At 40.2% G+C, this 21,319-nt stretch overlaps 2 protein-coding genes across 2 annotated transcripts in view; both read left to right on the top strand.

Annotated features, from left to right (window-relative positions):
- Window positions 1-12,690, top strand: part of ahr2 (aryl hydrocarbon receptor 2) — a 61,286-nt gene extending 48,596 nt beyond the window's left edge. Inside the window, exons 4-11 of the mRNA XM_030772494.1 lie at window positions 763-852; window positions 5,577-5,697; window positions 6,020-6,159; window positions 6,479-6,681; window positions 6,789-6,898; window positions 7,159-7,300; window positions 7,395-9,264; window positions 11,091-12,690. Of these exons, the coding sequence (XP_030628354.1) occupies window positions 763-852; window positions 5,577-5,697; window positions 6,020-6,159; window positions 6,479-6,681; window positions 6,789-6,898; window positions 7,159-7,300; window positions 7,395-9,264; window positions 11,091-11,198 (2,784 nt within the window). The 3' untranslated portion in view covers window positions 11,199-12,690. The remainder of the gene's footprint in view (window positions 1-762; window positions 853-5,576; window positions 5,698-6,019; window positions 6,160-6,478; window positions 6,682-6,788; window positions 6,899-7,158; window positions 7,301-7,394; window positions 9,265-11,090) is intronic.
- Window positions 12,691-18,511: 5,821 nt separating this feature from the next.
- ahr1b (aryl hydrocarbon receptor 1b) overlaps window positions 18,512-21,319 on the top strand; it is a 43,146-nt gene continuing 40,338 nt past the window's right edge. Inside the window, exons 1-2 of the mRNA XM_030770411.1 lie at window positions 18,512-18,552; window positions 20,031-20,218. Of these exons, the coding sequence (XP_030626271.1) occupies window positions 18,512-18,552; window positions 20,031-20,218 (229 nt within the window). The remainder of the gene's footprint in view (window positions 18,553-20,030; window positions 20,219-21,319) is intronic.

Genomic DNA, 21,319 nt, shown 5'->3' with positions numbered 1-21,319 from the left:
ATAAAGCTGAATAATGTGTGTGTCTGTGTGTGTCTGTGTGTGTCTGTGTGTGTGTGTTTCAAATGCTTTACTCCTGAGTAATGTTCCTCAGATGGTAAACATTAAGCAGTGAAGCAGTGTCAGACGCACTACCACATCTCCATGATGTGTCCATGGTATCTTTATCTTACTCTTTATATTGTATTCTGCCTTCTTCTCCTTTTCTTATCTTTTGTTGTCCCCTCACATCCTTTCTCTCTCTTTCTCTCTCTCTCTCTCTGTCTCTTTCTCTCTCTATCCCCTTCCCCCCGTGGTCCATTGTTTATGGGGTCGTGGTTCCTGTGCGTGACTGGGAGCTATATTCTCTCCTTCTCTGTTGTCATGTTTAACACCTGAACAAAGGCAAGGCTAATTGCCTGGGATGTTTACAAAAAAAAAAAAAAAATTCTGGCCCCTTCAAACCCCTTCCATGCTTTCTGACACACACACACACACACACACACACACACAGACACACAGACAGACATACACAATAATGCACACATAGGTTGTTATTCCAAACTTTCTGTTGTCATTCTACTTGCCAACATTCCAATCCTGTCCGCAGCGAGTGTTTGTAAATCTGTGGTTTCTGAGCGTGTGCGTATATGTTTGTTTGTTTGTGTTAGCGTATGGTTGCGATTGTGCGTTTGTTTATTTGTTGTGTCATCATTGGTTATCAGCACCCTCATTGTCTTGTTGTCTGATGTATTTGCTGATGCAGAGACTTCTGTTTTCCTTCAGGCTCTGAATGGCTTTGTAATGGTGGTCGCAGCAGAGGGCTATGTGTTCTACGCCTCTCCAACCATCCAGGACTACCTGGGTTTCCATCAGGTGAGCACCGTGCCCCCATCGCAGCCCAAACACCTGCACCGGATCACTCATTAACAGTAGGCGATTTGTAGGGGGATGAGGGGAGGATGCCGCCCCCCTCGTTAGCAAAATGACCGAAACGCATTCCCCTTGTTAACCTGCCAGCCCCCCCTATACACTCCATAGAGTAGTGCCAGTGGCCATTGGGCCATCCCTTCTGTTGGCCATTGGGCCATCTCCCCCTGTTAAAAAAATAACACGTCGCCTACTGCTTATTCATAATATTTATAATGTTACAGTTCATATTTTCCACTTTTGACCAACAACAGTCCATGTACGCCTTGCCAAAAGAGCAGAAATGAAAGAGCCAAGTGAAAACAAAGCCCCCCCCAAAAAAAGGGAAGGCATCGTACCACAGTGCAGAGGTAACGCACTGGAACACAGGCCAGAGGCTACACCTCGGCCCAGGGATCCAGGGGAAGAAGCACTGCCAGTCACCTTCCAACTAGTCAGCGTGTCAGCCAGCTATACTCTCCCTCATGCTGCTTGTCGCTGGTCACTGATAATCAGCAGCTTATGTAGTTTCAGGTATCATAATGCAAATAGCAGTGCTCACTGGGTGAACCACTCCACTACACCATATCACTTTCAGATTATGGTAAGAAAAGGTGCAGTGGAAGAGGCTAAACACTATTCCGCTATGAAATGAAGAAGAATAAAAAAGAATTGTATTATTGATATTAAATAATGAATATACCCTCCAACCCAAATGTTTGAAAGTTCTGGGAATGAAAAAAAAAAAAAGACTCCTGAGTCCTGACTAAGTTCTCACAAAGGTAAAACTATATTGGATAACCAAGCTAGAGTAAGTGCTAGCTGCTAGCTGATGGTTTTTGGGAACAAGCAGTGTTACGAATGGTGCTCTTTTGAAGCACTGATAATGGGCCCTCTCCAGCTGTGGCTCTTTGTCTGTGCATGGGTGTGTCTGTATCTAGTTTACCCTGCCAACAGTAATAAGAAAGGATGTACCCCCATGCCACATTTAAACCAAACCGCCTTATGAGAGCGTAGTGATGGACATGTTGTGGAGAGACCTTCGCAGTAGGTCGGACTTTTTCTTTTGTTTAGTTTTTTGGAGGTTGCTTAAGTAATCCCGGTGCCAGCCTTTTTGTTCAAACCCACACAATCCTTAAAATCACACACTCAAAGAACAAAATTTGCCCCACGTTAAACTTGACTTTTGTTTTTGCCTAACAGTGTCCTTTTTGAGATGCTCCATATGTTGCCAAAAACATGGTGTGCTGAGGATTAAGAAAGTGTTTTTTCTTTTTTCTTTTTTCTTAATGGTTTCCTAATTTAGCCCTCTGTCTTTCTGGAGCATCACTGTGCGAAGGGAACAAAAGAGGCAGACACGACATCGTTTACAAATGCTTTTGTATAGTCTTGGCTTCAAATGGCAAAGGCAGAGTCACATTTTCAGGTGTAGAGTAAATGTTTTAGTGTGATAGTTACCTGAACTTGAAAAACCTGTCTGCATGTGAAATCTAGAGCAAGTCCATTCACCAGTATACAGAACAGGAAGTACTCCAAAGAGTTTCAGTGGTCATAGCCACAGGCAAAATATTCACACTCACCAAAAACAAAAAAAAAAGAACAGAGACAACAGCTCAAGAACTTCAAAGCCACATGCACAAAGCCAAAAAAATGTGTCAGCTTGTTTGGAAAAGGGGGTTTGAAATCTGTGTGGTTTTTGATGTTTTTAACATTTGGATAAACTACGTGAAACAGCCAGACGCTAGGGTAAGCTGCTGGTGTGGGCATTAACATTGTCATTTGGAAGTGTGAGGAATGCCATAACGTATTCGAGAAGTAAATAGAAACGCTTGCCGACCACGTTTCCAAAAGCTCCGAGTTTTTTATCTATGGCTGACATGCCTACGGAAACTCTCCAGCACAGAAATTTTTTTTACAGTGGGTCTTATGTTTTGGGAGTTAGGTTGATCTTCCAAGTTTCTGTTTCGGCAGACAAGTTCAGTCAGTGCCCCATGCTTGCACATACACACACACACACACATACACACACACACACACACACACATAGGCCACACACACATCACTGACAGCAGCCTCGCATATCACTGTATCTGGAAACATTTATTGTCTCAACTAATCAAACTTCAGTTTGACACAGAAGGCAGTCGACTGGAAGTGAAAACAAATTAATATGTGAATAAAGACACCGCTGTCTGTCCTTTCGTTCGCGAGCGTTACCTGCCCCCTATGGGCGCCATGGTAACATTCAGCTTTACGATCTGTCACATAACAGGGTCGTAAAGTTATCATAACAGATGCTATAAGTCTTCATAACAGTTCATTTCAGCTTATCTGCTTGTTTTACTGAACAGTAAACAGTCTACAATATAGTGTATAGCTTTTACAGTTTGTATGAGAAGGTTTAGGTTAAAGGCTTTGCATTCTGAAGCCTCTATCTATGTATTGACCAAGTTTACCAGGTCATCTACCCTGGGAGTACTGATATTTGAATGGGTTAAATGGTTGCACCATATCCCCTTGCCTCTGGCACTGACACATTTTTAAGGAACCGCACTGTGGAATGGCTGTGTTTATAAATTCAAGGCCAAACAACCCCATTCCGAGCACAAGTCATTGAAAGTTCATGTCGTGCCAAGTCCACATCACTGAGTTCACGGCATACTACAATCAAATCGTTTCGAAGGAACCAGGCCTTAGAAGGGCAGCGGAATTTCGAAAAAGCAAAGGGGAAGAGAGCATCTATTCACCGGAGAACCTCTGTCGTTATTTTTTTTTTTTTTTTTGGTGGGGTCGGGAAGCGGGAAGCGGGAACCACGTGTGGATCATGTGTGCAGGATAGGGCTGAGCATGGCATGACCGCAGAGCTGTGTTGTATCTGTCTCCCATCCCTGCAGCACTTCTCAACCTCTAACCAAAACAGGGCATAGCCCGGTCACGACACACACACAGACACACACACACACACACACACACACACATGCATTCACAGATACTCTCACGACTGATAATGGCATAAAAAAGGACGTCATGATTCATCTCTTGGCTTATGCTCCTCTCTGTTCTCCATTTCCCATGAGATCTGGAACTCATTTGGGTCATAGTAAAACAGGTGATGCACATATTCGCAGCTGGCTGTGCCACTAAATGCACCTGTTTAAGCCTGCTGTGGTGCCTGTAGCTCCAATTTAGGATTTTTTTTTCTTTTAAATCAGATGTTTCAAAGAGATAGATGGTTCATTGATATCTGTTTGAGCAGTTAGAGATAGCTTTACAGTTGTATAAAATCAAGACAAATTTGACATTTTGCTTTGTATACTTTCCTTATCTGCAAGTTGGTCTTTGTGTAACTCTCAAAATGCCTTGCCCTTAGCCAATAAAACCTGACTAAACATGGATTGTGTAATATTAATTTCGACATATTTGCCTAATTGGGCCTCTCAATGTGGAGGTGACATTCACAAAATGGCATTTGTAGTTAATAAGAATTGTGTGTTTTGGGAGTGGCAAACACACTGACAGATTGCAGTATGTTCGTTTAGTACGCAGCGTTGACAGGAAAGCATTATTCATTCTAGTCATGTGATGTTTTCCAGGTTAGTGCCGAAGCCAGAGAGAGAGGCCGACAGCAGACAACTGTCTAGCACAAACCCACTTCACCACGTATATGTATGTCTAAGCGCAATGACAGCGTGCTTGTTCATGAACAGATTAGAGCCCTTAGCCCAAACAAAAATTCACAATGAGTGAGTTGAGAGAGGAAACCTGTGAGCATGTGTACACAGCAGGACTGACAGTGTTGAGAGCTCTGAACTCACTGCTTAAATGGACAGGTGTGTGATAGTGTAAAGCAATGATTTGGTAACTCTTAGAGAAGGTAAGAGTGAGTGACCCACCTCTGTTGGTCTTATATGGCACTGGGTTCATTGTTTTGGGGAGACGTCATGCACTGTGACAGAGTTCCCCTTAGATAATTCCCCGAATGGGAACACTCACTACCAGACAGCAGTAATTAGCACGCACTTCAGAGCTCTGTTTACCTTAGCCTGCTGAGAACATAATTCCCTTTGGGGCTGACGAGAGAGAGAGAGAGAGAGAGAGAGAGTCAGTATGCCAGTCCACTAGATGGAGGCACTCGTGTTTTGTTCTGTTTGCACGCCATGCTGATGATGCAGAGCTACAGTTTCGTAATACCAAAGGGACCTCATACTTTTTCAATTTAATTTTATTTTTTCTGCTGTATTTGTTAATCAAAAAATGAAAATGCTATGATCTACTATGATTACTGAATCGAACTGTTGTAACCTCTCACAGTTCAGGTGTTGCATTGACGTGACACTCAAAAGTGGTACTCACAATGAAGGGAGATTTGCTGTGATTTTAATAGAAATCGATCCATCCGTAGTCTGTCACACTTAATTTCAATCTCTGGGTGTCTGTATATCTACATAAAATTGTGTGGTAAAAGCTGCTCAGGTGATATATTTTCAGCATGATTAAGTTTGCATTAATGTTTTATACAGTAGTAGCACACAGTTTATAGTCCATGTGAATGTTACACTTTACTCATATTATTACCGTGAAAATACAATTCGGGCCTACATGTACAGTATTTAATGTTAATCTGTGGATTTCTGCATTCCTCTTACATCATTTTTTTTGCCTTTTTTTTTTTCTTTTGTTTGTCTTTGCAGTCTGATGTGGTCCATCAGAGTGTGTTTGAGCTCATTCACACAGATGACCGTGCCATGTTCAGACGCCAGCTCCACTTCGCCCTCAACCCTACACAGAACGATGGATGCGAGGGGATAGATGGTTAGTGTTTTTTAAAGCCTATTAATCACTATCTGGACTCAACCAGCAGTGTCAGTGAAATATTTTGAGTTGTCATAAAAGCTGTATTGTCTAGATACTGGCTTTGAAAGTGAGAATCCTCTCTTTTTCATTGTTGTCATTGATGTGTAAGAGTTTTTTTTTTTGCAGCACGTGATAAATTGCAGCATGCCGTAAACCTTGTGATTGTTGTTGTCAGTGATGATTTTACTCTTTTGTCTTTTTTTGTTTGTTTGTTTCTTTGGGGTTTTTTTTTTTTGGTTTTTAATCTCTTGGCTTGAATTTCCTGCCTGCTGGAATCTAGGTATGCAAAGCAGTAGTGAGATCACCACCAATATTGTGAACTACAACCCCCAGCACATCCCTCCCGAAAACTCCTCCTTCCTGGAGAGGAGCTTCTGCTGCAGATTCCGTTGCCTTTTGGACAACTCCTCTGGATTTCTGGTAAACATCTAAAATGGCCTCGGTTCTTGGCAACAAACCAAAACCACAGTGATAGACTGGCTTGCTCTGGAGGCCTTTTTGGGGGAAAACAAGGAAGCTGTGATACATCCAAGACTGCCTCTAGACAGAAAAAAAAAACACACACACAAATATTGCCCAGAGATTATATTCCAGTTTGAAATACCGGCCATTTGGATAATTGGTTTTGTAAACTTAAAACCACACAGAAAATCATGCCCCTGTTTATCAGTACATATCATTTATCTCACACTTACTCCATATAACTGATAATTCTCCTGTTCTCGTTGTCCTTGCCAAGGCTTTGAATTTTCAGGGTCGACTGAAGTACCTTCATGGACAAAACAAAATGGCAGACGACGGGACCATGGCCCATCCACAGCTGGCTCTGTTTGTCATCGCCACACCCCTCCAGCCCCCATCTATCCTGGAGATCAGGAGCAAGACTCTCATCTTTCAGACCAAACACAAGCTGGACTTCACACCAATGGGGGTTGACACAAGGTAGCACACACTGATCAGTTGTGTGGTTTGTCCTGCAAAGCTTACCAAAAACTGCACACATGAAAAAAGTCAATGGCATGATATAACACCTTCTTCTTTTCTCTTAGAGGGAAAGTGGTTTTGGGTTACACTGAAACTGAGCTGTGTATGAGAGGCTCAGGTTACCAGTTCATCCATGCTGCTGATATGATGTACTGCGCAGACAACCATGTCAGAAGTATGTTTTGAATGAAAGAAAACACTGGAATTTACTTATTTTAAATTAATATCTGACTGTAAGTCAAAGTGGTTACTATTTGTAGGAGTTAACTCAGTTCAGTTCTGCCAAATTTATTTGCAGTCTGATATGATAGTTTTAAAAGCAGTTGCATTGCCATTCAGTTCTGTTCAGCACAGTTCAACTAAAATCAGTTCAACTTCTCTGATATTTATATAAAGCAATTTTACTTACTGTTGATGGCTTGTCAATATTTTCAGTGATGAAGACTGGTGAGAGTGGATTCACAGTCTTCAGACTCCTGGCTAAAGGAGGAACTTGGATCTGGGTCCAGGCCAATGCCAGGCTTGTATATAAGGGAGGAAGACCAGATTTCATTGTGGCTCGACAGAGACCATTGACGTGAGTATCTGAATTTCTATACCCAAAATATCTCAAAATGTCTTTCCTGTGAAGGAAACCACCTATAACCTTTCACCTTTTTGTTTTTTCACAGGAATGAAGAAGGAGAGGAGCATCTGCACCAAAGAAAGTTGCAACTGCCCTTTAACTTCACTACAGGAGAAGCTGTCCTATATGAGACCAGCCCATCTCTGGACGTCGCTAACATGTCTAGCCAGAGCAAAGGCCCCAAAATGAGGAAACTCCAGGAGTCACCTGCCTTGGATCCAAACTCTCTACTTGGTTCCTTGCTGAAGCAGGACCACTCCGTCTATGAACAACCCAGCGACCCAAACTCCCAGTTCTCCCTGGACCAGGCCTTCAGAGATAGCCATGCCCTGCTAAATGTACCCGGGAACACCTGGCAGCCACAATCCCCAACTCCTATAGTCAAAGAGGAAGCAACCGTGAAGGATATGATGGAGACACTGCAGCAGATTATTGGGGACAGCAGCCTATGCAGCAGTTTGCAAGAACTGGATGTAGGCAATCAGGAGTTGAAGGACTGGGAAAACACCCTGCTCAAGATGAACCTGAACAGCGCCGAGATGTCTGTAGAGCTCAATGACATCCTGGCCAGTGACATCTTCTCTTATGTGGAGCAGGAATTATTCAAGGATAATGATGTGCATATTCCAGAGCAGATTGGATGTTTGGCTTCAATTGGAAATCAGGGTCCTTTTGTAGAGATCCCAGAGTGCCTACCTGACCTTGAAACACCTAATGGTTTGATAACAGACAATCGCAGTTTTAACTGCCAAGCAGCAATACTCAGTGGTGACTTCATTGGCATTGGCTGTCAGGAGCCTGTGGAGATGGGCAACCAAGTGCGAGGCACAGTGAAACTCACCCACATGGATCCCCAGATTCCCATAAGTCAGCAGGCACCATCTAATGATGTGTTTGTTCAGTCCCTGGGGCTCCCTGAGCTCTCTGGCCAGAAGACACTGAGTCACAACAACCTGATGGCTTTTGACTCCTCACTACCTGGACAGTGTGGTCATCCGCCAACCCAAGCCAGGCTTGGGTTGCAGCCACAGCAAAACATACCAAGTACAGCCCAACAGAATGGTTTTGGATCCTGTGGCCAGAGAATAGTCCAGTCTGGGCCCCAGATGCATCTCAACCAAATGGCTCTGCCTGTACAGAATCCACCTCTACAAGGTGTATCTTCTGTACAATCCCAGCCAGTGGCATACTCCAACTCAAATTCATTAAACCAAACAGTAACTCAAGATAGCCAGTGGGTACCTCAAGTCCCAAATGCCAACCTTGCAAACACCTTGTGTACCCAAAATATTTCAGCACCACAAGAAGTCACGTTAAACCCTTCATCTGCCTCCTGCCTGCAAGGACAGTTTCCCCTTCACACTCAAAATTCATCCAATCAGAGGCTCCAAACATGGCAGCAATCCCAGCCTCCTCCTTCTCAGCAACTCCCCAGTGCACTTCCAAATGGACTCCAGCATGTGTCTGGACATTACAGTCAGAGCACAGATTTCCAAAGAGATTCCGTAACTCGGCTTTTGCCTCAGCAAAACATGCGTGGCTATGGGCCAACAAAACCATCCAATGCAGTCTACAACCCACATACAGACCTAACCAATGTACCCCCTCACCTCTCTACCAACAGCTGTATGTTTGAGAGCCCTCCATTGGCACCCATTAATGGGGTCCATTTCGCCCCCACAGGACAAGGGTCCATGAATTCATCATGCCAAAAGATGAAGACACTGGTCACCCAAAGTCCACACCAAGCATCTTGCTACTTCCAAAGGAACCCCAATGAACCCATTGTGGGCACCTCAACCATTGCGCAGGATGACACTAGCATCACCCCACTGGCCTGTCAGGTCACACTGAGCTTAAGCCCTGACACCGTGCTTGCTCAGCAGCAGTTCCTTGACTGCAATGGACAGACACAGGTGAAGCTGTTCACTTATACCACAATCTAGTCACATTTTCATAATAGAGTCATAACTCTTCAGTCAGTTGTCATCAGCAAGTTGTACCTTGTTTTTTTCCTGTTGGAATTGATTACATCTGAATTTCAGACATGCTACTATTGAACAGAATATTCTATATCAGGTTATTTAATTACAAATTCAAACAGGCCAGATTTCAAAACCGGGCCTGGTTCATGGGGCATAATTTGCTGGCAGCCTGTAGCTTGACTACAACTCTTAGGGTTTTGGGTATGTGTGGTTAGAAAGATGATTACGGTGCCGTAAACCAGAGTGATATATATGGTAAAACCTCGCCATACTGTTAAACTGTATTTATTCGATGGTCTGGGTTAGCCTTTTATTCTGATTGGCTGGACGTTATGCAGTAAACCATTTAATACACAAGGAGTCCAAATCAAGTTTAATCACAGTTCTGAATGTATGTGTTGTCACAAACAGCAATTCAATCCATAACACCAGTGATTGTCTACCACTCAGTTGTCTGCAGAATGGCTCAACTATGACAAAATGATGTCACTGTTGTGAAAATAGTGCAATGCATAGTTTGGTTACTCTGTGTGGTAGCAAACATACTGCCAAACTATTTTGACCTGAACTCAAACTGAATTTTAATGCTTTGTAACGTGGGTGACAGCAAGGATATGGCAAAACCTCTTCTTGTGAGAGGGACTAGCTCAATAAAGGTGTTATAATCCACTGAAGGGAACAATAAATTTTGCTTCATAAACTTAAACAACTGACTCAAACAAAAATAAGTCAATGCTAGCGTTTTACATTTTTTGGCACGTCACCATTACATAAGCAGGAGAACCCACTTCTTAGTGTGCATTAAAGGATTTTTGCAAACGCTGTGGAAGCAACCACGTAACACAGAGCATCAGGTAGTTCTTCACCTCCATGTTGTGCATTAAAATCCTTTAACGCAGACTTTGTTGTTGATCATTCTTTATGTATCAGCACTGAGGGAGTACCTCTTGTCCAATCAAATTACTTAACTAACTGTTGTCTGATTGGAATTTGAGTACGATCATCTCTGGGCCTCTCTCTTGGAATGGATTTGGCCCGCAGGCTGCCAGTTGCATATGCCTATCCCATTTGTCTAACAGTTCTGGTTCCTGTTCATTTATTGTAGTGAAAGGTCATGAAATCGCATGTTAAACTATTTCAGACTCTGTTATTTGGTTACACTGAGTGTTTCCAGATTCTGGAGCTGCCAGTTTATTTATATAGCAACTTCACCTTTGAACCGAGCACGGAATACAGAGTTATAACAGAGTTCCATGCTCCTTTTTTTAAACACATATTTACACTGGTAAAGAACTTTGCAATGAATTGGCATTTTTATGTTAGCAGTCAGATGAGTTTTTTGAGTCTTGAAATAACAGTTTAGAATGAGCAATGAGCAAAACAAATATAAAAGTTTTATTTTGTTTTAAATGTTCTGAACAGTTCGTTGCAAACATGTTTGATAAGATAGCGTTCTTGAAATTAGTGGTTGAACAGGTTTCATGTGTGTAGCAAGATACTGACCTATAACATGTATGGATTTGTCTGCATTTAACATCAAATATACAGAGAATAGTTACAGATTGTCAGTATCAGTTTTAGTTAATGTTGATGGTCATCGTTCATGTAGGATGACGCATGATCACTATTACCGGTTTTATAAGGTTCACAGCAGAGCATTACCTTTGCAAATTTCATTCTAGACTTCTAAAAGCTAGAGTTCATTTTTATAAAACTTCAGTGATTAACCTGTTCTTGATCATTTTGGTTCTCCTCAGATCACAAACCGTCCCTTGGAGGAAAATGGATCTCTAAACTTTCCTGTTCTGGCAAATGGAACCACATATTTTCCAGAGAGCGCACAAAACGGCTGTTGTGAAATCTAAAGACAGAAGCACCTCTTGCTATCTGAAGTTGATTGATATGCCATGAAAATGATGAGCTGCACTGGTCTCTATACTGAAAAAACACACACAGATGTGCCCAGGTTCAACGGGAGACCCATAAACCCACCCTGCAGTCAAGGTGGTCATCCCCCTTAAGTTTTCATATTGCTGCAGCTCAAAACATACAGGAATTCGTGGAGTCTGTAGTGCCTTGTCAGACATTTCCATGTGAAAAGGTAGCGCTTCTGTGAAAACACTTCCACTGGAACTCTGCCTGACTGCTTTGCCTTGGTTCAGTCCTAACTCGCTCGCCTTGTTTCAAGAGAGAAATCAAGAAGTCACAGAAAGGAACTTCAGTGTTTTTGTTTGTTTTGGGGTTTTTTTGTCATTTTTATGAAGTTCTTTCATCCTTGCTTGCTTCTTGTTTGTTCATTGTCATTGTGAGACTTTGGATTGGACTAATGTGTGAACGTGTTGGTTGTTGAGTTTGCTGGCGTCGAGCTCGGTAATGAAGTATGCTGTGGAAGGTGTGAAATGCTTTTTTTTTTTTTTCATATAGAGAATGGAGAATTCTGGGAAATCCACTTACTGAGGACACTAGTGGCTATTTATTCAAAACACCTCAACTCAAAAAGGGAAAGAGATCTCTCTCTGTAGAGTGTATTACGTCTTGATCGATTCCCTGTCAGTCAACTACCTATGCACTTAAGGTGAATATTCCCACCTGCAAATCTAAGTACAGTGTATTGTACACCCTATGACATAACACATTATGTCACAAAATGTTTGGTTCTGGGTATAACCTACTGAGTGCACTTTTCTGAGTGTGTATTCACAGTGTGCTGCATAAACTACTAGTTTCCCGCTTCAGTTTCTAGAGCTGGGTGGAGCCATGAAATCATCATGGCAACCATCACCTGACTGACTAACAGTCAATTTATTCAGAAAGGCCCTCTCAAAAAAACAGACTCTGCTTGAGACCTGAAGCTTGTCCTCCTTAAGACTGTGTGATGCGATGGAAAAACTATTGACCAATGAGCTGAAGATTTTGCTTAAGACACACTGAATCACACTGATGTCAGTAAGACACATGTCTGGTGCTATAAACCCAGAAAACTTGGTAGTCACCAGCTAACCAAATGGATTTCCCCCCCAGGGCTCACACTGTATTGTCCTTATGAGCTCACATTCAAATCAAGTAATTTTTTTGGTGGTGAATCTGAGCATCAAAAACATATGAGCAGTCTGTTAAAATCAGTGCTCTACAGAGTACATTTGCCCTTCACTACCCATCCTCCCTTCTTTGGGCTCCTGTAATGTCTTTTTGATCCAAAATGTGTTTTCATTTTAATATATCATATTATAACCTATGTTATTCAGAATGTTATGATAAAGGATAGCATTTATTCATCCAGCTTTGTTTTTGTTAATTGTTGTTGTTTTGTTTTTAAAAATGCATCTTTTATATTTTTATAACCATTTAATCAAATTTATGGAAAAAAAAATAATGTCATTGAGCCATTTTTTTGTCCAGTCTGTTTTCTGTCTGTAACATAGTTAGCGTTTTTCTCACATTTGTGCCTGCTTGTGCTTCTGTTGGCAACGAACATTTGTTAGGAAAGGCTCTAGGAATTCCTTAATTACAAAAGCTTTTCAGTAAGTACTTCCTAACAACCTTTCACCACTTTACTCTAAGGACATGGCGAGATATCAAGAAAAAAAAAAATATTTCAACACATAGGTAACAACTAAAGCATGCAGAGGACAGTTAATTAGTACAGTAGTTTTCAGTATGGTGTGTTTGTCCTCCAATTTAGACAACAGCCATGATCTGGTGTGTCTGCTAGTAAGATGTTTTATAAACTGGGGTGCACATTGCTTTAATTAGCAGATTGTTCAGTGATGAAGTAGCACTGAGGATTACGTTTTACTCTCCTTCGGCAGAGAGCCCTTTTGAGACTATAGTGGAGGACACATTAACTGCACTGTGAATGAACGAGACAAAGGACAGAAACTGATTAGCTCCTGGAGTGAATGTGCCTTAAAGAAGATTGTTATTTCTCAAGAGCCTATAACATGCAGTTTTATGCTTTGTTTTGTTTTGTTTTGTTTTCTGTTCAAACGTTTTAGGACTATAGTCTCATATATATCAAAAATCCAAACACACATGTAAATATACCCAAAATAAATGTATAGAAATTATTACCTCAATATTGAATAAATAATGACTGATTCTCAAGTTTTATATTAAGTTTCCTTAAGGGCAGGATACATTGAGTGTTTTACCACACAGAAGCAAGTCCCACTAAATGGTTCTGCTCTGCACTAGAATGTTCCACTTCTGATCAATTCTTTTGTAAATCAGGTCCAAAGAGCAGGTTGTTAAAACTGTTCCTCAAAATACTGGTAAGTCTAGACCAGTCCACTAATATCTGAGGCCCTCTCAGCCACTACACTTCAGCTTTGTGCCTTTTTGGAAAGTTTCTAACGGGATTTTTTTTTCTTTCTTTCTTTTTTAAAGGGGATTTTCACTCTGCTGTTTCTCAAATACCAAAGTAGCTATTGACATTGTCTCTCTTATGGTGCAATAATTGTGCCAAGCAGTAACGGCAAGGGCATGAAATGGCAGCTATATTGAATATGGGGAGCTGTATTTTCTTCAGCAGTATGTCTGACGCTGAATGAAGGGTCTTACACACTGGTAGTGTTAAGTACCCCGCATGCAAAAAGCAGATTCAGTGAGAGAAAAGCAAAAAAAAAAAAAAAAAAAAACATGCTTATTGCATAATTACAGTGTATTCTTGTGACATGGCAGGATGTCCAAGTGCCTTAACAAACTCCTGTAACGCGCATTGAGATTTTTTTCAATGGTTTTTCTTTTGTTGTTGTTGTTCCTGTTGTTCACGCTGACCGTGAATATTTGAGTAGAAGGGGTTCGGTTTGATTTGATTTGACTGGATTGGATTGGATTGGATTGGATTTGTTTTGAGTGCAGTCAGCAGAAAGATCAGACTCTTTGTATATTTTTGATATTTTTTGCCTGTATATCATACCTCAAAAGAAAACAGATGTCAGTGTGGATTAGGTATAGATTTAGCTATTTATCTGTCAATTGAAGGCTACAGTTCGGCAACATTTCAGTGCCTTTAAGTGTGGATGCAGTGAGACTAGGCTTTAAGTTAAATGATGTGGTATTTAGTGAGTGATGATCAATTTTCTTTACTTAACTGTCAGTTAGTTACGTGATGTTTGTCATGTAGAAGGTCATATGGTAACAATCGATTCACTGGCATCTATAATTAACAAAAAAAAAATGAGGTGCTTTGAGAAGACAGATTGCTTTTTAAGAGTTAGTAACATTGCAACATCCTTAAGCCATACAAAAAAAGAGAAATGAACCTCACCAGTGCCAATATCTTTCAGTATTCACATCTTTTAGAGGTGAATTGCAATCAGCCAATAAACTTTGGACGTCCTCTGCATGCTTTAGAACAATAGAACAATGGAAGCACGTGCTATTGCAGACGTTTGTTTTTTCCTGCTCATGTAAAGGTATTTGTGTGAGGCCAAGTCTCATCTCTAAAATGCAGTATCATTGTATCATTTACCCTTTTATGGCTTTGTTTATTTTGTTTGTACTTTGTTTTTGCACAGCTTCGTAAAAAGAGCTCTCACATTCTATGTCTGGTTTTGTACATTTTCTGCACCCCTGTAAAATTTGTATACCTTGTCTTAACAGATTTTCTCAAGTACAGCATATATATATATTATAGCTTTTGTTTGTTTGTTTGTTTGTTTGTTTTTGTTTTGTATTAGCGACAACTCATGAACTCATTTTTCCCTCTCGATATTAATATTTTATCTTTATATTATTAAAAGGGTTGTTAATGACTCAGTATGCTTGTACAGTTGACTTTACTGAAATATCCGTCGAAAGTAACATTGCCATGTTTGCTGTAGTATTTGGTTATGACTGACTATTATCATTCAACACATACATTATCCCTAAAACAATCGTACAGACTTTTCTTTTATCTGTGTTTCTGTAACACAGCATTTAGCCATGGAGATTTATTGTATTACAAAACTATTACAATACCACTGTTTCATTTTACAGTGGACACACTGAATGTCGTCTTCTACCCCAAAGATTGTATCCATGCACAAATGGTGAACAGATGTATAATGCAGTAAAATTTCAGAGCTTGACACTCAAGATGCTCCTGAACTCCAGGACCTGCTGTCTGTCACCAATGAACTTTGGGTTTATCCAGCAACCTGCTACACTTTGGTCTACTTCTTTAACTTTTCAACTGTCTGACAGCTTTTGTAGAACTGGAAACACAGATGTCATTCAATTTGGATTTGTAAGACGATATTAAACATTTTGACTTGGTTCCATAGATGCAGTTGATGCAGCTACTTTCTCTGGTGTGAATGACCACTAGAGGGGGTTGATGTATACACTGGTGATGGTTAAGAAATGTATCAAAGCCTTAAAACACAGGTTTATTCTCCCAGCATTACGCATCAGCATCACCAGAGACATAATGCATACCAGTCATTTTGCCGTATAAAATTTATAACTGCACAGTCCTTAATGTGTAACATTGAGTTACCCAGAGATCACTTAAAGACAGAACAGTAGACCGCTGTGGAGTAATTAATTAACATGCTCAAGAAAGCCACTGTAAATGTGCCATAGGGATTCATTTGAGTTAGGCTTGAGATTCTTCATTCCATATATGCTGATGTCTCATTGCCTTAACTTGGCATTCATCAGATATTTAAGGTCAGTGTTAAATCCTTTGATGTATGACTGGGTTTGATTCTCATCTATATAATGTCATTGTCCTTTGAGTGACGTTAAGTCATGTCTCAATTAAAGATGGATAGACATTCATTTCAATGAGGAAATTTAGTCTTAAAAAATTAAGAATATGGCATGAACTACACACAAGTATCTTATATTTAAAAAGTTTCTATTTAGTAATGGATTACTGTCAACTTGAACAAAATTCTTATGCAAATTCGATCAGATTATCTCATTAATATTTATTATGACATCTGGTTTGAAGAGTGGTCTGGGTTGTCAGGATGTCATATAAAAATTCAACATCTCACACTAATAAGAAAAAGTGAAACTATGATGGTTTACATTGGTATGAATAGGTCATTATACTCACAAAATACATGCAAGTTTTTGTTGAGAGGAATGAGCTTGCATAGTAAAGAATGAAAACAAAAGCTGCAATTCAAGATCATAATGAGCTATTCATAATACAAAGTTCTCACGCAACAATGTTTCATGTTGATGCAAGCCTAAAACAGGAAATATCCTTTTTTTTCCTCTCTCAAATGCAACTGTTGTTAGCTCTGAGACAGAAAGAGAGAGAGAGAGAGAGAGGCCAGGGGGAAAAATTAAAAGCAGGGGTTTTGAGAAGTTCTCTTACTCTGCTGAGACCATGTCCTCTGGGGACAGCCTTTAGCCTGGGAAAGGAAGAACTGTAATTGCACATTGTGTCTAAAAAGGGCACTTGACAAGAGGCATAAGCTATCTCTGCCAACCATGAATAAAGATACATTTGTATGTCAGCTGAAGACTTCAAACCAACAAAAATAGGAAGTCAAATCGTAAGTTGTGTCATTTTGACCTTGACAAAAGTGGAGGCCTTACTTTAGAGAAATAGTAGAGTTTCCTATTTCTTAATATTTAAATTTATCATTTATTCAAGTACAAACTAGCTGTCAAAAATAAGATGATGAAAATTTAGTGAGTATGTATATTTTTTAAAAATGTTGTAGTCTTACCATGGTTTCAGAATGCTTGAAATATTATTTTCCTGATATGATCTAATGGTCAGCCCACACAGGTTTACTTCAGTGTCATAAAACATAGAATCATATTAAACAACAAGAAGTTTATTTCCAGTTTACAGTGACTTGCTACTAGGGCAATGCATGAGAACAAGAGGTTGCCTGGGAACCAGCAAACACTACTCTGTACCATTAAAATCATCTATACGTTCCCCATTGTGAATGGGCCCTCATGAATCAACATAGAATGTCTATATTTAACTTGCAGTATGTTTAACTGAGGCTGTGGCCGCAATATAGATGAAGAAGTTGCATTGTCAAAGCAAATAGCGAATTCAGTTAGCTAGCAGGCTAAATGACAGATGGTCAGAGGACAAGGGCCAAATGTCCCTTTTGTCTTAAAAGAAAAGCAGGAATGGTCTATGATATAAACACCTTTGAATGTTAACTAATTCAGACCTCTCCTTTCTTGCTGATTATGTAAAGCAAGGGAAATTCTTGAACCTCGTTCAGCTGCCAGTGATAGAAGTATGCCTAAAAGCTTTTATTTCATCAGAGAAACCTCGACCAAGGTAAACCATGAAACTCTGAGCTGCCCTGTGATTGGACAAATTAGTCTGTTCGTGAGCGCGCTGGATCTGACGCGCTCGCTCTTGTATCTAGGAGATTTTACCCCCTTTTCCTTTAAACCACAGGCCTCTCTATGCCTTTTTGCGCGCTCTTGCACAAATCTGTGCCGCTCGCCTGGTCAACAGAATGCGTGTTCGCTGCTTTGACTTGGTTGAAGGGGGGGGGGGGTTGCTGACGACGGGAGCGCGCAATTGGTCGTTCCAGCAGAGCAGCTTTGCAAAGATGAATTAGAGGAGAACCAATGACAGTTATTTGTGTTGTTGGATTTATTTTCTTTAAACTCCTCTCTTTATTTCCAACTTCACTTGGAACTAATTTACGCTTTTACGGGACTTCGACCGGCCATCACTGACACTGTCACCCTTGACATTGCCACTATTTGCCTCAGCCGGAATGACGAAGAGGACGTGCACTTGCTGTCACTTTTGTAAATTAATGTTAAATAGCATAGCATAAAATAGCACAAACAGTTTTTGGTTCTGGTCATTTTTCTTGCGCGGTTTCATTACGAGAACTTGGAGTCTTTGCACTGTTGTAATATTAACGCTGTTTTGGTCATTAACTCTAGAATGTATATGTTTACATTAATGTTAACTGATGTTCAGTAGCAGGCAAAAGCATCCGGGTCGGTGCCGTTATACGCCGAACAACTGTGACAGTATTTTGGGGGTGCTTTAGTGTTTAACCGTAGAACAACGAAAATTCAGATATAGCACTCCCATTTGATTATTTTTTATTTACCGCTCTTTGGAAAAGTAGGTTCAGCTAAAACAGCCTACAGACTCACGGTTATGAATAAGCCGTGCAACACCGTTAGCTAAATAACCGGAATATAGAGTGGAATAATAAAGGGACAAAGCCTTAATATGTATGCTGGACGGAAAAGAAGAAAACCGGTTCAGAGAACGTAAGTAATGAATGTGTTCTCCTGTATTTAAAGTCATTATGTGGTTGTGTCATCCTCCACCACTCCTCTTCATTCAGCGTTCCCATCATTGCTATCGGTGTTGAGATATGACAACATGTTGACTAAAGCTTGACGTGATAGTTTAAACAGAGCGATGTTTGGCAGAAGACCTGATAAATTCATTCAATTGAAATACCATCCTCCTCAAGAACAAGTGTCACTTTGGGCCACATTTTTTCTTTCTTTCATGTTTCAGTTATGTTCTCCATGTTATCGTCGTGTCCCACTGTCGCTGTGTTGTGTTAAAACAGGCTAGTATGACAAATGTAGATGTTTGCATTATCTTGTTTCGATTAGATTTTGCATATCGGCCTAGTCATTAAAAGTACAGACATATAGCATCATATATCGCCTTTTTTGTCGTAAAATATGTATAATATATACATATTATACATATTTTAAAAGCCAGGTTGAACTGAACTTAAAAATCAGTCTTTAATAATATTTGTCCTCGTTTGACGGACCTGTTCGATCAGTTACCAATCAGTTCGATGAGTTTGTCTTTCGAGGTGGTGGAAAGTAAACTCCTGCCATTGGGGATAGGCGCAGGTGCAGGAGGCGGGCTTGTTTATTATTTTCTATCAATAATTTCCGTTACAGGTTCCATTATTTCGCAGTCCACTTCCCAGACCCAGTGTAGCGCGTGTGAAAGTCGTGCGTGAAGACAGGTTGAAAAGTTGTTAGCGATTTCTATTTTTACACCCGTGCTTTCAGTGTTGGTGTTGCGTGTTTGAAGCCGTAATCGGTTGACACAGCAGCAGCAACTGATATTACCCAGCTCTGGGTAGAAAAAAGCTTTGTCAACCCTTTAACCCTTTTGTCAATGCACGTAAAGCACTTCGACTTGAAATTGTGTGAACGATGCAAAAAGGGTTTTTTTTCCCCCCCTTCACTTTTAGTAATGTATTTATTTTCAATTTAAATGACGCGCCATATCGGAGAGTTCATAGAGGACCCGTAAATATAGAATAACAGCCACAACAAAAATAACAATAATAATAATAATATGTTGACTGACTGCATTGATGTTGTTGACTGTAATGATAATACTCGTCCTCTTAGCGTATTCAGAGGTTTGACTAATGTGTCGAGTCGTAACTACCGTCATTCTCATCATCTCACCACTACTACCGGTACATACGTCACATCAACATTAGATTGATATAACTTAGATTATTCGTGTGTCTGTGTGTTGTTCCTAATAATCGCCTGTCTATTTAATCTCAGTTTAGTCAACTGATCTGTCACCAATCATGTTTACTAGTAGCCCATAATAACAGGAGCTAATTACTGTTTATTCATTCACTGATTCAGTATTCATTCATTTTAAAGGCAAAATTGTTTTGTTGGTCCTTATGCTGAGACTTTGGATCCTTCCTTGTGTTTCTGATCACTGATGTGTTCATTTTGGTGTCCAGGGTGAAACAGCCTCCAGTGGAAGGGGTCAAGTCTAACCCATCCAAACGTCACCGTGATCGACTGAACTCAGAACTGGACCGACTGGCCAGCCTACTACCCTTTCCAGAGGAGGTGACATCCAGTCTAGACAAACTCTCCATCTTACGCCTCAGTGTTAGTTACCTACGAGCTAAGAACTTTTTCTCTGGTAAGTGATTTCTCTCTGCTGCTTTGTTGTCAAACATGAGTTATAGGAATAGAGAGAAAATCGTCGGTCCTGGCAGTAAATAAGAATATTCAGTGCTTGGCTAATGTTCTGCCCAGTCACCTGGCCTATAAAGAGGATTGTTATCTTATTTTGGTGCTTTATAAGACATGGTGTTTTTGCAGAGGGCATTTTTTCCCAATGGTGTCGGGCCCACAGTGGCGAAAATACACACGGTTATCTTTCATAAATAATATTTGTCTGTTCTGTAGTAAGTGGGTATTGGACACTGTGATATACCAGCCTAGATATCTAAAAATGTCTGCCTTTGGTTTAGATTTCGATTTTATTTTCTATTGATTTTTTATTTTTGATTTGTTCCATATATTGTCTTATTTGATAACTTGTATATAAAAAAAGAAAAAGAAAACAGGCCAAAATTGCTTTATCAAGTTTTAAGAATTTTACGTCGTAAGAAATGTACGTCGTGGTTTTTTTTTTTTTTTTATATTGTTTTAAAATGCCAGTTACAAAAATGCCACATGTAGTTCTCATGTTTATTTTGGCCCTGGTAAAGCATGGTGATGTCACTTGCCCTCAGCAATCATGTTTTCTGTTGATAATAGCTATCATCATGGAAGACCATTGGAAATAGTTTATTCACCGTTTCACAGCTGATTACCTTACTCTGTCATAACAGTACATCTTCATTGTTTCTCATGGAGATTGTGTTGCCTGAAAACCACAGAAATGTGTTGAATAATTTCTGACCTGGTAGAGGCTTTCTCCCAGGGCCTCTGGATTTCAGATCCACCTCCCATCCTTTCTCTCCTCTTGTTGAGAATGGGTGAATATTTAATATAGAATGTGACACCAGAGTAAGAGATATTCAAAGGAGAACACTTGAACTGTGTAGCCTTTATCGTAGCAAAAAAAAAAATAATAGTAATAGATTCATTTTGTTTTTTTTGTTGTTTTTTTTTAATATCTCCACTGCTCATTCGCTTTAAGTAAAAAAAAAAGGAAGAAAGAATACTGTCAAACAATTGTGCTGCAACGTTGGCACAGGGTTGTGGTGAGTGATGAATAATTGAAGAAAATAGC

Source organism: Chanos chanos, chromosome 4, assembly GCF_902362185.1.
Source record: "Chanos chanos chromosome 4, fChaCha1.1, whole genome shotgun sequence".
Classification (NCBI taxonomy): Eukaryota; Metazoa; Chordata; class Actinopteri; order Gonorynchiformes; family Chanidae; genus Chanos; species Chanos chanos.
Note: the sequence above shows the minus strand (reverse complement) of the source record. Positions and strands in the feature narration are given on the sequence as shown.